This window comes from Falco punctatus (genome assembly GCF_963210335.1).
Source record: "Falco punctatus genome assembly, chromosome: 11".
Taxonomy (NCBI): domain Eukaryota; kingdom Metazoa; phylum Chordata; class Aves; order Falconiformes; family Falconidae; genus Falco; species Falco punctatus.
In genome coordinates, this window is record NC_137591.1 from 231905 (window position 1) to 249967 (window position 18063).

Sequence of the window (18063 nt, forward strand, 5' to 3'; positions counted from 1 at the left end):
AGAGAAGGACTTAGGTGTATTGGTGTATGAAAAACCGACTATGAGCTGGCAATGTGTGCTCACAGCCCACAAATCTGGTTGTATCAAAAGCAGTGTGGCTAGCAGGTCGAGGGAGGGGATTCTGCCCCTCTTCACTGCTATTGTGGGACCCCACCTGGAGTACTGTGTTCAGCTCTCAGGCCGCCAGCACAGAAAAGGTGTGGATCTGCTTGAGCGAGTCCAGAGGAAGACCACAAAGATGATGAGGGGTCTGGAGCACCTCCCCTGTGAAGACAGAGTGAGGGGGCTGGGGTTGTTTAGCCTAGGGAAGAGAAGGCACCCAAGAGACCTTCAGGAAAGATGGGAAGGAACTCTTTATCAGGGGGTCTAGTGATAGGATGAGGGGTAAAGGTCTTAAACCAAAAGAGGGTAGATTTATATTAGACATTAGGAAGAAATTAATTCTTTATGAGGGTGGTGAGACACTGGAACAGACCATCCAGAGAAGTTGTGGATGCCCCCTCCCTGGAAGTGTTCAAGGCCAGGGTAGATGGGCCATTGAGCAGCCTGATCTGGTGGAGTGTAGCCTTGCCTAAGGCAGAGGGTTGGAGGTGGATGTTCCTAAAGGTCCCTTCCACCCCAAACCATTCCATGATTCCTTCTATGATTCTAAAGTGGTATGAAGCAGCGGGAGCAAAACACTTCAGATGAGAGAGGCAAGGGCTTAATTAACATGAGGCGTTGGCAGGCAGGAGCTGCTAGGTATTTAGATGCTTCATGAGGAAGGAATGTCAGTGGCCCCCCAGGGCCCTGGGACACAGCATAAAAGCCTGCGCTGCTCCAGGCCCTGCATCCTCCTCTCTTGCCTCCCTTTCCTCGACACGAGGTAAGCCTGAGTCCGCTCCATCTCTCGCTGTGGGCTGAATGGCTGTCACGGTGGCTGCTCAGGTTGATCCTTGGGCTGCCTCAGCTTGGCCCTGCAGTAGAACTCTTTAAGGGCTGTCACCTCTTTCCCTTTTGATGGGGCTGGCTGGGGAAGAGGGGGGGGTTCTTTCCAGCAGAAGGGGATCAACGGGGCTCAGCGGCAGGGAGGTCTGCCCAACAGACCTGCTGCCACCAGCAGATCGTCTCTAACCAAATGCCCCAGTGCATCCAGCACCTTCTTCAGTGCAGTGTTTTTTCTGGAGGTGGGGTACGATCAGTCTTTCCACAGGTGCCTGAAACCCACTCTGCTGGCTCCTATTCCAAAAGTGAGTCAGCCTTCCTGAGCTGTGCCACTTGCAGGGCACAATGAGGGTCGTGGCACACCTAGACACGCTGTCCGTTTTTAAACCAAAGTGTGTCCATGGAGAGAGCTGAGGAAAGGAAGGGCAGACCGATACCGAGGTTCGTGCTCACTGTCTGCTCTCTGTTTCAGCTTTGCCTCCCTCACCGAGAGATGTCTTGCTTCAGACCCTGTCCTCCATGCCCCTGCGGCGCTTCTGGCCCAACCCCTCTTGCAAGCAGCTGCAGTGAGCCCTGTGTCGCCCGCTGCGCAGACTCGACCGTGGCCATTGAGGCCTCCCCGGTGGTGGTGACCCTGCTGGGCCCCATCCTCACCTCCTTCCCTCAGAGCACGGCCGTGGGATCCTCTCTGTCACCTGCTGTTGGGAGCTCCCTCAGTGCTGGGGGTGTTCCCATCTCTTCTGGGGGCTCCTTTGGTCTGGGGGGGTCAGGTCTGTGTCTGCCTATCCCCTGCTGCAGTCTGAACTGCTGAAGATGGTAGATCACCCCCTTTGGAGTGGGAAGGAAGACAGAAACCCTGCAGCAGCTCGAGCATTCCCTTGCCTTAAAGGCAGGCCGGGTGTCCTTATCCCACCTGGCAGGATGGACCTGTGCCTCTGCTCCTCGCTGTAGGGCAGATACCACACCCACCCACCACCCAGCCATGTCTCCTCTGGCTCTGGTTTTCTCTGAGCCCCCTTGAGAATGGGCTCATTCTCTTCTGCTTTGCCGAACCTCCTGATGAGACGGGGGAGGGTGCTGGAGTTAGGGACTGCTCTTTGTGGCCTGGGATTGCCACCAGGTAGAGCAGAATGGAAAAGGTAAGCGCTTTGTGTGGAGTTCTTCCTTGGGAAGTGGGCCATTCTCTCTCTGTACCTTCCTGAACCCTGCAGACATGTGTCTTGGGCTCTGTTTTGTGCCACTGCATTTCCTCCTTCCCATTAAAGACTTTGTGCACAATTGCTGGAGACTCGTAGTGGTTTGTTCTCCTCCTCCCTCAGTCAGCTACCCGCTCTGCAAGGGAGAGCACTCCTTCTGTCCTGAGCTTGCCATCAGTTGCAAACAAAGCTCCCTGAACTTACACCAAAGCACTAGAAATTAAGGAAGCAGGCAAGAGAAAGACTGAAAAACATCAGAAGAATGGAGCACGAGTCTGCAACCTGGTGATCACTGCCCTGTGATCAGCGCTGCAACAAGGCTTCTGCAGTACCGATCTCTGGGCGCCAGGTGGCAGCAGCGCTCCACCGACCCTGTGCTGAGCACGGGCCGGGATCTCGGCCCAGTTCACACCGCCCGACCACGGGAGCTGCTGGCTGCGGCTGCGGGGTGCCCTTCGCTCTGCCCTTTGCCCACTCGCAGCCCGGGCACTATTACCCGTTGCCTCCGTACCACAAAGCACCCGCTTGGCTCGAGCGGTTAAATCCTTTGCATCTGACAGTTTTAACAGCTGTTGATGTGGTTCTTTCCATCCCTGCCCCCACCCCATTACCGAGGGAGAGCCAGCAGCATGGGGAACCCCTGGCACAAGGGGCGGGGGAGCGTGTGGATGGTGGGGTCCTACGGATAAGCCCCAGCAATTGCTGTTGTTAAAGGAGAAAATCACACACACGTGGGTACCACTGGGCTTGCTTTAGTCACAGCTCAGAGCTGGGCCACCACCCCAGTGAGTGAGAGAGAACCAAGTGATACAGCACAGCTTAAATGCGCTTATCAAACCATTAGTCAGCTTTTATATCGGACAACTAGTTTGCTAGTTGCTGGGGCTCAGACACAAGAGCAGGATGTCAGACACGCTTTTCCCCTGGGTTACGGGACACTAACCCACACACTATGTAGTACACTATGACTCCACTGCTTGCTTCAGAAGTACGGCTTTGTAGTCATTAGATAAGCAAAACCAAGCTTACTCAGCTTCCACAAGAATGTTGGGCTGTTGTATTAGCCGGTACCATGGAGCTGTGGATGGTTCTAACAGTGTGGGCTTCTCTGAGCTTGGTCTTTGCCTCTTTCAGGTGTCCCTTCTGCAGACCCAGCTGGCACAAGGACGAAAATGCAGGCGGGACTGTACTGTGTGCTGTGCAAACACCAGCCAGGAGCTGCCAGGCCTTGTCCAAGAGCTCTCTGACTCCTTGGCGGCTGTGGTCTGGGAGCCCAAAGCTGCTGTTGTGGAAGCTCAGAAGCTGGAGCAGCCTCTGAACCTTCTTTTCCTGCAATGGAACAGCTGCGGCATCACAGGGTTCCTGTCTTGTGCCCTACTCAGAGACACATTCTGTTTTGCTGTAGGGTGCATTTGCTCTGTTTGCATTTGGAAGCATCTGTTAGTAACAGCAATGTTGAATTGTGTGGGTTTTTTTTTTAAATAGAAGAGACTTTCCAGGACTGCACTTTTTGAGTAGGAAAAAGCAGTGGTATAAATATGTGGCTTAGGGAAAGCTCATACGAGGTTTTTCCTTGCACAAGTAAGCCATTATGAACTGTTGCACGATTTAACCTCTTGACTTCATAGCCGTTCCCTGTGATGGGAAAGTGAGGTGTTACCGGAGTGAAGGGGTGCAGAGTACGCGGCAGGGCTGGAAGGTGGGACGAGGGAGCGGGGTCTTTCCTTCACCTGCCTCTCCCCCCCCCAGGGAGCCGCTCTCGGCACAGCCGGGCGGTCCCCGCAGAGCCCCGGGGCCGGCAGGCCGAGAGGAGCCCGCGGCGGCACCGAGCCCCTGCCCGCCCCGGCGCGGAACGGCAGCCCAGGCCCCCCTCGGCCGGCTCTGGGCCGCGCTGCCCGGCGGGGCGGGGGCGGCCCCGGCGGCAGTAGCCGTAGGAAGGGCCGGCGGCGGGCCCGGCCCGGCCCCGGAAGGCGGGTTTAATTTCCGGTCACGCGGTGCTCCGGAGCGGCTGAGGCGGAGCGGGGCTTCCCCGGGAGCCTGGAAGGCTTTCGGGCCGGGCCGTGCGGCGGCGCGCTGGGCGAGCGGGCGGGCCCGGGCCTCCCCGTCGGGCAGCGGCCGGCCGGGGGGGACGTGGCGGGCCGGCGCTCGGCCGCGGCAGGGAGCGCCTGGTGCCGGCGGCGGGCGGGCTGGGGCGGGAGGACGGCCCGGGCGCGGCGGGGCTGCCGGCGGTTCTCGTCTCCCCGGCAGTGGCGGTGGTCAGCGGGCTGCTCACGGTGCTGCCTTTTTTTTTTTCTCGGAGCTGCGCCGCTACCTCAGCGAGGGGGCGAGGTGCGGCGGCGGGGCGGCCCCGGCGCTCCCTTGTGGCGGCGGGGCCCGGGAGGGGGGTCGGCCCGCGGCGCCCTGCCGCCCCCCCGCCGCCTCCGGGTGCCCGGGCAGCCGCTGCAGCCGCCGCAGCTCTGCGCGGGGCTTTGTCTTTCCCCCAGCCGCCGGCCGGGGCCGTGGCAGCGGGCTGGGGCCGCAGGGGCTGCATCGGGGCCTGCGGTAACGCTGTCGCAGGGGGCGGCTCAGGAGCCTCTTCAGCCCCTGCGAGCGGGCATGACAAAAAAGAAAGCCGGCGGCGGAATCCCCACCCCCGCGATTGCTGTCTGTCTTTAAAAAGTATTACAAAAGGCAAGCGCGAGGAATTGGTTCCGCGGCCACCTGTCTTGCACTGACCTGCCCCTTCACCTTCCCTCTATTTTCTTTAGATGCTGAACAGTGCTCTCTGCAACGCTCCTCAATGCTTTTCTGAGATTTAGAAGCGATTAGCTGGTAATTGTTCAAGTGTAGGTTAAACTCTTGCTACATTATTTCCATTCATCTTCCCCCTCCTGATCACTTTCATATAGATACTGTATCACTTTCCTCACATTGTAGTGGTACTGTATGATCCTGACCTGATGGATTTATTAAATATCCTTGTTTCAAATGTATTTTTTTATTTTTTACAAATCCTTTTTTTTCGGTATTGTAGCTTGTATTGGCAGAGAGCAGGCGGGTGGGAGGCAGACAGGGCTCACATGTTGACATGTTGAAGCGGAAGAGGTCTTCGCAGGTGAAGGGTCGCCCCGCTGCAGCTGCTGGCCCTGGCCCGCTGCCCCAGAAGCGCTCCCACCGCCCAAGGGCCCCTTCCACCATGGAGAGGCGGCAGCAGAGGCGGAAAGTTACACCTGTCTCCCATTTGAGATGTCCTTTTCTTGAGAATTATGAGCATTATTTAATGACAAACACTTTAGAGAAGAAAAAGCTCAATCATTGACTTGAGTGCTGTGATTATTCTCCAGCCAAACTGGCCTTTGGACTGTTTTGCAGTACTGTAGGCTCAAGATCAAGCCTTATTACTGAAGCACTAAAGGCACTTCTGTTATTGTGACCATTCACTTAAAAACTGCTTACAGTTACAGTACTTCTTACCATGTATCAAATTAATTCCCAGTATTGTAGTCTAAAGCAATATAGTCTATTCAGGGAGCTGCTTTTTTTTAAAACAAAATTTACACCTCAATATATAGTTCTGTTAGTATAAAAACCATGCAGGCCAAGTCTTGGGTGGCCATCTGTGAAGTACAAGTTGAAAATACATACACCAAGTGGAAAGTGTAAACTCAGCCTTGGTCTTTCAGGCCCGAAGAGGTGACACTGAATTCTGGTATCTTTTTGGTTTATGAGATTTTTGCTTTTTCTGCTTATAAGCTGCTTTGTCCCTCTGCAGGCCTGCTGCTGACAGGAAATTTGTGGAGGAAGACAAAGACTTTAGAGAGTGTATGTCTTGCTATGCTGGCTTTGGATACTCCAAATAACATTTCTTCTATCAGGCAGCCTTGTCTCACTGACACATGGTGATAACAGCCTTGGTTTTGAGGAAAGTCTGCATTAAAAAGCTAAAGTTAGTGCAGACATTAAGCGCATTGTATAATTTTCTAGGACAAGATGTTTACAAGCTATACAAAATCGCAATCTTGTCAGAGATAATGGTCTGTTGAAGTTTCAGGACTTTATCAGACAAACGTTGCATGCCTTTTGACTTTTACTGTCAGATGTTGACCAGGCTTAGTTTTAAATTTTTTCCTCAGTGTTCCAACACTGAGATTGCCACCTTGAGTAAGGAACCGCAAGAGAAGAAAGAGCATTTAAAAAAGCAGCAGTCTGACTTGCTACTTGCAGTTGCAGAGAGGGGACACGAAAGCACAATCTGCTTCCCTGCAATTACCCCGTTGTAAACTTTCCGAGATCCCTTTGCTTCAATCACCATTCCCAGATTGGCAATAAAGCTCCCTGGACAGCCCCCTGACGGTACTTTTTCACCCCTCTGCCTCCTCCATGGAGTTCTGGACAGTGCTAGCAAAGATCCTAGAATTCAAACCAATCTGTCTATGGACAACTGTTACTAGTGATGCAAAAGTGAGTCTGAAATTACCTATATTTTAGTGTTCTGGTCCTGCTCCTTGGCATCTGGATGTCAGGAAAAAAGAACCACCCCAAAACAGACCCTCCTTAATTCAGATGTGTTTGGAGAGAGCAGTACGCATCTCTCTCACTCACAGTTCCCTCACTCTCCTGATGGACTGACTGGAAGTAACACGAAGGGTCTGAAATAAGGTGCACAAAAGAGGGAAACAGTTCTTATGGGGTCAAACTACCCCAGGCTCTCAGGTGTGAACCCCCAGAGCTGTTTTTTCTGGTGCTGCAGTGGCTGACCCCAACAGGGAGATAGGCACCCTGTCCCGTCAATGTGTGAAACGTGTATCCCTTGCCATATAGTTCCTCTTGTTAAAAAACCTGAATACAAAATATTTTCTTTCTGCCATGATCCTCACTGGGGTAGACAACAAATATAGTATTACTGATGGTTATGAGTGATATATTTGGCAACATTTAAGGCCTAAAGTAAGCAGAATTGTGGTAAAAGCTTAAATAAATAAAAAAACTTCTTGGGTCAGAAAACACAGTGTGCCTACTACAACTGTTATTCTGTTGTGCTGCTGTGTTTACCAAGGTAGATACATAAAAAGGAAATTATAACTATATATAAAAATATATTTGTTGTTACAGATTGGATATTGGACTGTTGTATATTACCCATTTTACAGACATGCATAATGTTACACACACATACACTTATATATAAAGAAGTATGCAAGAACCCTTGGCCAAAGTTGGTTAGAAGGAAGTAAGGGAAGATAAATTCCTTCAAGCTGGAATACATGGCTATAGTCACTCAATGAAGCTGTATTTAAAAAAAAAAAGAAAGAAGGATATTCCACTTTTAATTGACTTCCTGCTACTCACTTTCTAAACAAAAACTGATCAACAGTGTCAGTATCACAGTAATTTGTTGTAACTGTGTTACAAAGCAGCTCTGGCTGCCCAGTTCTGGAGAGGAAACAGTCCTGAACTACTTGCATTATGCTGGATTCAGCATAATGCCTGAAAGCACTAGAACCCTCCTTGAGAAGGGAACAACAGGATTTATGGATGCATGTTCAACAGTGCAAGTAGAGCTTGCCTATGCAAGACAAGCAGACCATCTGTTTCAAAGACTGCTTTTTGTTAGGCAAGATCTTCAGTGTCAGATTAAGAGCTGTAACAGCAGATATATCATGTAGGAAATAATGTTATACAACTTCTTCGTCTCTAAAATAAAGAAAGGGATAGTTCATTATCATAAAGAATTGTGTTCCTCATACGCCCTAAATGGTTATATTTCAGATATGGTTTGGGGGAAAAACCACAAAAGGTATGGTCTTTCAGTAGTGAGTGTAAGTTAGACTAAGAATTCAGAATTTAAAAACTTGTGAAAAGCAGTGTTTTCTAATACTACGGGGAAAAAAAGGAATCATCTTGCAGTCATAAAAATTAGAGCAACATCCTCTGTTAAACATTACTGTTGCTCATCATTTTGTCTGGGTGCAGGACAACTAGCTTCATACTTCTTCTTCAGGCCTTTCAAATATATACGCAAACTGTCTGGATCCAATCGAGAATTTCTGACAGTCTGAAGCAATCTCATTGCTAAATGGTAAACAGCTCTCTGTTTCATCATCTCAGGAGTACTCTTCTGCCTGTGCTGTTCTTAAAAACATACACATGCATTAACACACAAAATCAATTATGTTCTATTACTAAAATACTAATATTAGCTATTTTCCAGCCTATTTCTGATCTGATTCTTGATTTGTGCACCAACATTACATTCAACACTCCTTAACCCCAAGGACTGCTCTGTATTGTCACCCAACAGTGACCTTCAGTACAATCTTGTATAACTGGCTCCAGAAATACAAACCTTAATGAAATCATTTTCATAAAACCAAAGGCAGTGCTTATCCTATATCCTTTCAGAAACTGAAACATATTTGAGTTTTTGTAAAACTGTGTATTACAATATTATAATATTCTACTACATACCAAAATTTGTTTTGCAATACGATTTGTGATTTCCTTTGCATCCAAAATTACAGATGACGGTAGGGAGGAAACTTCTGCAGCTTTTAATCCTAAACATGTAGAACACAAATCAGGATTTTTGATGCAATTTTTTTCCCCCTACCTTCCTGTCTGCCAGAATCAACTTAGCCTGCTTTTTAAAGGGTGAAGTTTTCATTTTTATTGAAATAATTTTGATACACATTTTGTGTGGGTTTCTTTTTTTTCTTTTTTAAAAAAATAAACATGTTTTTGAGACCTAAAATGTCTACTTTGTTGTTATGCCACCTCTAAGGTACACTTCCACATGAAGTTACTGCTGATAATACTGTAACTGGGCAGGCTGAGACACATTAGGGAGTAAAGAAAAAAAATAGCAGTGGTGACAACAGCTTTCTGGTTTTTAACTTGGCAGGCCAGAAAATACTTGTGCTAAATGCACTCTCCATTAAATCCAGACATCCAGTGGATATGGATGTCATGTTCCAAATTCTACTCTGTTGCCAGCAGCCAAACTGCCAGATACTCAGGGTAAGAAATAGATGTAAAGTATTTTCTTCTGCCCTAACATGATTTTTTTACTTTTTCCTTTGCGTGTGGCCCTGGGTGTTCTGAGGAAATTCTGTGCTTCATTGGGTGCTTTAACACTGCAGGGTTAAAACCAAAAAAGGGTCAAGAAGAGCCCTTGCACTCTTTCTCAGAATGTAACTTGCTCAAGTAAGGTAAAGCCAAGACACCAACATAGAGTTACTAAAGGTCTCCTATTCCCTGAGAGTACACTCTAAACATACAATTCTTTCTTCTGAGTTAGCGGTGTCGTAGCATCTGAAATTAACCTTGCATTGCCAAAAGTAAAGAAACTTATTCTGAAAGTCTGATAAAGAAACATTTTAAGTCCAGTTAACTGAGGCCTGGCTGGAATAATTTGTAGCTGTCAATTACCAGCAACTTGCAAAAATCATGTGTAGCTCATTTCCTATTGATTGAATGCCACCTAAATCAAGGATCCAACTTCAGAATCTAGTATTTGGAAACACAGATGTCTGTTATTCTTTAAAACATACAGCTATGCTTATTGTCACTTGCTCATGTCTTCAGTATGATTTATTGTAAAATTAAGAGAAGTAAACCCACTTTCCGGAGAACGCTGATGCTTTAGTGGAACCTCCCAAAAGAGCCTTAGGCTGATACAGTAAAATGCCTGTCCTTGCTTAAAGAAACTTGCTCCTTTTTGCTAATCAAAAAAGGCCAAGCTGCTATTTAACTGATATGTCATTACTTATGGCAGACCCATAAGAGACTTGTACATTACATAAACCTCAGCATTCATGGCTTTAAGTCTCCCCCACATCTTCACTCGCTTCTGTAAGCAGAGATTAAATCACCTCAAGTACTGTGTGCTCAGAATGGCTCATCTCATTCAGAGGTGAATCAAGTAGCTACTGACATTACTAAAATGTTTTTTTCACTATGAAATTTCATGTAAGTTCGTCATACTACCCCAAACTCACATGTTACAGACCTGCTGTTATTACTCTGCAAGAGAGATACAAGCTGAGCAGAAATCTGTCAGCAGAAAGTTATCTTATATAATCTTTATTAAGTTAAAGTCACAGTGGAATCCATTACCATAGTTCTTTTCCTCTGTATATCCTTTAGAGAGCGTGTAAGTATAAGCAATTTTCTCCTTATTTACAGCACTGCTTCTCACATGTTGCACTTCAAAATGGTAATTTTCCACATTGGGATATAAAGCATCTATATGACATAGTTCCAGGAAATGAGTAGCAAATAATGTAAATGCCTAAATAAGGAAACAAGAAAAAGGATTTCTTTTGGAAATTATCCTGGAATAAATAACAATAAATAAGAAAAAATAAATAATCTCACAGATGTCAGGTTTTACTCCAAAACAAAAGCTCTCTTTAAATTACTAAAGCAAATTAAAATCTTTAAGAAATGAGTTCTACCATTGTCAAGGATTTCTTTTCCAGCTGGGGATTCTTCTCCTTTCTCAATAGATGAAAAAAAAGAGTATCAGAAGGAACAGGAAATCCATGATGTTTACAGAATTTCACTAGGGTTAATCTGAGTAATTGTCAAATGGTTGCCTTAATACTCTCAAGGAATGTTTTGCCAAAAATACAAGCTACAGAAAATATCCAAGTTTTTCAAACCAAACCACTGAAGTACTCTGAATAAACTCTGATGAGAAACTGAACACCTACACGCTTAATTCAAAAAGCTGACAACAACCTCAAGATGATCACATAAGTAATAGAGGTGAAACTTCCAACCCATCTAAACCCATCTTCCACTTTCCAAACAAGCCTCTAACCTTTGTGACCAACTCGTAAGTTATGTGGAGCTACCACTGTATTTGGAAAGATAAGAGTCAGTAAAGAGGTTTATATTTAACATTCAAGCATACACAGCTGTACTAAGCAAAACCAAAGAGACTGGGTTATTCTCCTTCTAGATAGAAATGCAAGCTTGTGAGCAAGCTGGAAAGAAATGGTAACCAGTGTACTGGTTTTGGCTAAGACAGAGTTAATTTTCTTCATTGTAGTTTCTATGGTCCTATGTTTTGGTTTTGTGATCAACAGAGTGTTGATAACACAGTCATGTTTTAGCTACTGCTAAGCAGCAGTTGCACAGCATCAAGGCCTTTTCTGCTTTTTGCCCTACCCTGCCACAAGCAGGCTGAGGGGCATAAGAAGTTGGGAGGAGACACAGCTGGGACAACTGACCCCCACTGACCAAAGTGATATTCCATACCATATATTCACACAGCAATACAAGCTGCATAAAAGATGGATGTTCAGAGCTACGGTCTTTGTCTTCTCAAGTAACCATCACATGTGACAAAGCCCTGCTTTCCTGGAAATGGCTGAACACCTGCCTGCTGATGGAAGGCAGTGAATGAATTCCTTATTTTGCTTTGCTTGTGCACGCAGCTTTGCTTTACCTGTTAAACTGTCTTTATCCCCGCCCACAAGCTTTTGCACTTTTACTCTCCCTATTCTCTCCCCATCTCACTGTCAGGGAGGGAGCAAAGTGGCTGGGTGGTGTTTAGCCAACTACAGGAATTAAATCACGACCACCAGTGAACCAAAGTGCATCTTATGTCAGCATTTTTTCTCTATCACTGTAATTCTTACTATTCATCAGGTATGAAAAATATCATACCTAAGCAAGAAAGCTCTATAAAACTGAAGTTAAATATGAGAAAATACTATATAAGGCTTACATTTTTTCAGAAACAGAATTACCTTTAAATTCAACAGATATTCACAGACAGCATAACAAATGCCAATACCTTCTTCAGCACTGGTACCTCTGCCAAGTTCGTCAATTATGATGAGTGATTTGTCATTAGCGTTTTGTATGATGTATGTTATCTAGGAAAATATTTAATGTGTTACCATTCCTATAAATGCATTTGTTAAAAGGTCTAATAGAAATACTGCTGTTAATAGGAATACTTTGTGTTATTCAGATGAAATTTAATGCAGAAATTTTTAAAAATCTTGTCAGATCTACAAATTTTACCTTTTGACAGCCTTTAAATAGCTGTCAATTCTAATCAAGCAAAGACTCATACTACAGCACTCCCTTTTCCATTGAACACATCACTTTCCCTCAAAATCGTATCAGTTTTGAAGAGGGAATTGAGAGGGCTTAGGCTCCTACAATTAATCATTTAAGGTCTAAGAGATTATAAAATGTTGAAACTCCTGTCCAACAGAGCACTGATTTTTACTCTTCTTGGGATATCTTTTTATTGAAGATATGCCTGGTTTTCTGTGATTTATTATCAAGGTAACAGATGAAAGCTGGATTTTTGACTACTTTTCAAAGTACAGTCAACAACAGTAAAAATGGGCCTTGGATCCTGGATTAACAATGTTTAATACCTCTTTCATTTCCTTCATGAATGTTGACGCACTTGTTTCTATATCATCATCCATACCTATTCTGGTAAAAATTTGCTCTGTGATTCGAAAAGAACAATACTCTGCTGGGACATAAGAACCTACAAAACAAGTAAATTATGAGTTTCTTGCGTCAGTACGGCAAATGCCAATTTGCCTGAATATGTCAGTGGGGAAACAAAATAACCGGTTTTACACTTGGTCTTTATGCACTGCAGAGAATGCATTTTATTTGATAAAGTTTCACAATATTATGTTCTACCATTACTTTGTAAGAAAAGAATTATTATATAGATGCAATAATTTGAGAAGTTTATCAGTAAAACCTTAAGAAATCATATACCTGAAGCTGCATTTCAGTCTAAAGGGATGCAAAAGTAAGAATAAACACTAGGATTAATTTACGTTTTTGTAGCCATTGAATTACTAATCCCAAATTACCTCAGTTTCCCAAAACCAAGATTATATTGTGTTTATCAGGCTGTGAGGCTTATTAGTTTTAATGAATAGAGAAGAACAGGAAGCCTCCCAGAAGACTTTACAAACCTCCTCTATTCATATTAAACTTGTTTTTGAGACCAGCTCCTGAAGAACTTGCAGTTATTGGGGACTGGACCCACAAACACAGGGTGGACAAATATTATTCCCCACTGCTAAGTAGTTTCATTCTAATAGAGTTAGGGTCAGCCCATTAAGGTCTTTCTCCTGTGCCATGAACCTTACCTTTAAGGTAAAAATTATGAGGAATTCCTGAGTCTAGGGATGAGTCTCAGTTAAGACTTTACAAATACTTGGTTTACTTTTATAATTTTAGTAATAGAAACTTGCCCTATTTATTACTACTTTTATTCGAAGCAGTTGATTATTTATCTATTAATTCTACTTGGGTACGTTACATTTCTCTGTGTAACTGAGGTATACTCAGGTTCACCTGTTCCTTCTGGATGACTAACACAATCATAGCCCAATGGGCCTACTTCAAGGACAGTCGCTATCCATCTAGCATAAGGTGCTAGATGGGGTTAAGGTGCTCCAAAGGATTAAAGCATACAGCTGTGCTTCTCCTAAAGACAGACTGGGGAGTCTTCCAGATGCACAGACAGGGTCCCATAAGTTTCCAATGGCAGACTGAAAACCTTGCAGTGGTCTCTGTCAGCAACACAAGAGCTGGTAGAAGCAAACAGACTTAAAAATTACATGTAACTATTTAGATAGAAACTTATTCTAGAAGCCGAATCATTCAACTCCATAAATATTTTTAACTAGATAGCAATAAATGTGCCACAGACTTCTAATACGGTGTACACTTACTCACCAATCTGTGCCATAATTTGACAGAGAGCAATCTGTTTTAGGTATGTTGATTTTCCACTCATATTTGGTCCTGTAATAATGACAAAATTGTTACCCTCTGTCAAATATGTGTTGTTAGACACAGGTTTTTCCACAGCTATCTTTTCAAGAATGGGATGCCATCCCTGCTTGATTGCTAAAGTATCCGTAAATTCTGGACGAACTAAATGACAAAAAGGATATAAAACATTGCAGAGTTAGTATGGAAACTTTTAGGTTATTAAAGTAGGGCATTCTGAAATAAAGTAATTCCTGCAGAGCAGAAGTCAGACTCTGTAGTTCTGATTCCTCCCCAGTTTTTACTTTCCTGTAGCGAGCAAGACTAACATGCAGAATTTAGGAAGAATCACCAGCCACGTATGGGTACAGATTCTCGTCGTCAAGCAAGTCTTCATGATTCATTACTACAAAAAGAATCCTATAACTAACACTGCATTGCTAAATTAACACTGTGTTTGTGTTCTGCAATAAGTAGGGTTGGACTGCAGTAATAAAAAGAAATAGAAAAGACTAAAACTTGGAAAGTAATTAAAACTGAAAACCTGAGAGCCAGTTTCATAGCTAATATATTTTTAATAGTTTATTTTTATACTGCTAGAAGCTTATAAATTACAGGGGTCACAAACTCTAGTACTACTACATACGTAATTTATTATATAAGCATGGGAAAGGAAGTAGCGTTCCTTCTATTTTTGTTCTATTTTATTGTATTATTTGGACATATATTATGCCTACACATATCCATTTGATACCAGGACTCTCCGTATGTATTTCTGTCAGAATACAGTTCTTTTCTGAACCTCTTCTATATGTCTCCTCTTTGTCCACCTCAGTGGCAGTACCCCAAGCTAACAAAGAAGCGTTGTTAAATTTGGTGGTCTTTCTAAATGCAGCAGCCTTCAAGAAAGAAGTGCCATAACAGTTTTCCAGGTTTAACATTGGGGAACGCTAACTACTTGGTGTGGATTTTAGTCATTCAATGATTTAGATGAGAGAGTCAAGTGGCAAGGGGGACTGAAACCTACAAATGAGAGTCCAGTTCTTTTGGTGGATACACATTCATGCCGGGCTGTGGGGGAGAAGCTAAGTGGCTTTGGTCTTATTATTACTGCTGAAGAAAACTTGTGCTCTGATTAATTTGGTGGGAGAAGGTTGCCTCAAGCGTTATCAGTTATTGTTCAGTTACATATCAATTCCTGTGCTATGGGAACCATCAGCACATGCAGATTCACAGTCCGTGCTGCAAAGTAAACTGATCCTGCTCATGAACTGGAAACTACACAGCAGCATCAGTAATGATGAACTAATACATCTCCTGAGATGGCTTTCAGACCTGAGTCAGTATCTACACCATATTGTACTGTAGGTATCTCAGGTCATCATTAATTGAAGACAACGTGCTCATTTGTACATTGCATAACCGGGCTAGGGAAGCAGGATGAACAATATGCAGGCAAGCACATGATGCTAGATTCCTTAGAAGACTACTTCCAAAAATGTCTAAAAGTGCTATAGAAGTTGAAGCAGATAAACAAAGGTAGCTACGTCTTTTGTTTTACAGTAAATACTTAATGCTGGTCTGGTTATATTATCTTCTGCCCTTCCAGAACAGAAGTGTAAACTCAGATGTCCACAGATTTCTGCTTTTGAACCAAGTATGCTTAAACTGGCTAACTTGAAAAGACCAGCTGTGAAGGCTTACAGCAGCTAAATGGCAGAATGTAATTTAAATGAATAGAAGCAGAAAGAACATAGGCACAAAACTGGCAAGGACAGACCAGAGATACACACCTAAAGCATACAGATACCCACAAGAATAAATAACGTGGGCTCAGCAATGAAGAAAAGACAAAACAGACTGGATATTCTCCAGCAGGAGTGTCTTTATCTGGCCTGTGACAGAATCAAAGAATAAACTTACCATAATCGGAAAGAGTGCAGGCATGGGCAAATGAAAGCAGCATATCCAGCATTGACACGATGTCAGACAGCTTGTATAGGCAATGAATGTGTTCATAGATCTCATTCAGTAGTTTACACACTATTCTGAAATAAGACACTGATTTTAGTTGTTGCACAGTACATTCTGTCATTTCATACAACCTAAAGAAATAAAGCAAGTTAATAATGTTCATACTGCACACATTAGGGTAGGAGGTTACTCACAAAATGCAATCACCTCTGCCAAATGCAAACAAATGTATAAATTTCTTTGAAGCAAATTAAAATCTTATACCATCACCTCATATCAAATTCTGCTATCAGACACAAGACGCATAACTCAAATACCAACAGCTCATAAGAAATCTTCACAGAGAGAATGAACTAAAAATACAGCCATGGAATCAAGTATGTTTTATTAACATGTCAAATGTGACTCTAATTCCCTTAAGCTTCACTTTAATAAAAACCCCACGTGGTTTCTAGAAATAATTTCCATAGAACTGACATGCAACATTACACTTAGGAAGTCTTCTGATATAGACAGCAGAGCAACACAACATGCAGCAAGGACAAAATACAGAAACAAACAGTTCTTCTCTAAATGCAAGGAACTGATTAAAAGTAATGATTCTGCATTACAAAACTAAAGCATTCCTTCTGTCATTTTGTGTAGATAATTCATCCATAAACATTTAACAAATATGATGGCCACCCTTATTAATAAATGTCTATATATTTGTAACCACATTTAATACAATACACACTTTGTGAGGTTTTTTTTTGCCTCAGGAAGTACACTTGACCAGCGTCACTTTGGATTATTTCTGTAAGTAGTGGTAACAGAAAGACAGCGTTAAGGAAACTTGTAATTAGCTGTTAATTGGCCAAAATAAATGTAGTTAGAAAATATGAAATAGTTTTAAATGGTCTTACAAGTAGGTCATGTGATATATTTCTCTCAGGGATTCCTGACATCTTTCATTCATTTTTATTAAATCTGCTGAAGTGAAGCTATATGTGTTTTTCATTTTAGTGATCTACAAGGAATTCAAAACAACAAGAATGTGACATATTATCAGAAAAAAAAATAGTTTCTAAAAAGCAAACTTCTGGGAAGACTACCGGGCAGGGGGAAGCAGAAAAAACAATGCCTGGTTTCATTCTTCCCATATAATTTTTTATGAAAAATCCATACAAGAGAATGCAGTTATCAGCAAGATATATGACTTCGTATTTACACACAATATAATTGCAGGTAATTGCCCATTTCTGACTATATTAAGTATGAGTAGAAATAGGGCAGTTATGAAAAAGTACAATTATACCTTTATTTACTTGCAGATATCTTCACTGAAATTATTTTGTTGCTTAAATTACTGTATAATGTGTACTTTATTCATGTATTATACATTTTATATACAACAAGTATACAAACATAAGAAAAAAGTTATCTAGTACAGATACCTTTGTAAATTCTGGAGGAAGCTGGCCATGGGGTAAAGTTGAACAATCAGCATTCAACTGGATAAAAAATCCACGAGCAGAGCTGAAACCTGTTTTCATTGGTAGGCTGTACTTTTCTGCAAGTTGTGTTACCATACCTACATACCACAAATAAAGATTTGACCCAATTTACATGCATTTATGTGCATACACACACATATATATTTGTGTTGGCACAAAGTACATTGTTAATGTGATTTACAGGCACTGAACGTGTCATGCAAGTAACATAACAAAAGGCTTTTGCGGTTGGTCTTCAGGGAGTTAAGTAATATATTAATGTAACAAATGTGGCCGCACAAAGCTATTGGGAAAAAATTTCCAGTGAAAAATCAGATAAATCCATGTGTTCTTTAAAGACAGATCATGCATTTGATCAACTCCCAGGTGAGCCTAACTACAGAAAGGAAAGTCTGCTCAAGCACTCAGCAGCAATGTCTAATCACTAGACAGAATATGAACTGCAGACTACGGACTCTCAGTTTTTAACCAGTTCATAATTCTAAGCAACTTTCCTCAGACTAAGAGTAATGGTGTACATTTGTAATCCCCCCTTAAATCCATCTTGTTCCTAGTTGAGAAGGTACCATATGCAGGGAACTGTTAGATGATAGAAGAATATGTACTGTTAAATCATGAGAATTCTGAAAACTGAAAAAAGGGTAACTGTTGTACTCCTGTGAGAGGAATGGAGTTACTCAGTGGTGCTTCCTGGCTGCTCATTGCTCTAAGCTTGACCACTC

The 18063-nt window shown here is 43.2% G+C and overlaps 1 protein-coding gene across 1 annotated transcript in view; it reads right to left on the bottom strand.

Annotated features, from left to right (window-relative positions):
- Window positions 1–7409: 7409 nt before the first annotated feature.
- MSH4 (mutS homolog 4) overlaps window positions 7410–18063 on the bottom strand; it is a 32624-nt gene continuing 21970 nt past the window's right edge. The window contains exons 12-20 of the mRNA XM_080406817.1: window positions 17282–17418; window positions 16751–16854; window positions 15795–15919; window positions 13836–14036; window positions 12503–12621; window positions 11858–11986; window positions 10215–10389; window positions 8568–8656; window positions 7410–8226 (exon numbers count right to left, since the gene is read on the bottom strand). Coding sequence (XP_080262943.1) covers window positions 8041–8226; window positions 8568–8656; window positions 10215–10389; window positions 11858–11986; window positions 12503–12621; window positions 13836–14036; window positions 15795–15919; window positions 16751–16854; window positions 17282–17418 — 1265 coding nt within the window. The 3' untranslated portion in view covers window positions 7410–8040. The remainder of the gene's footprint in view (window positions 8227–8567; window positions 8657–10214; window positions 10390–11857; window positions 11987–12502; window positions 12622–13835; window positions 14037–15794; window positions 15920–16750; window positions 16855–17281; window positions 17419–18063) is intronic.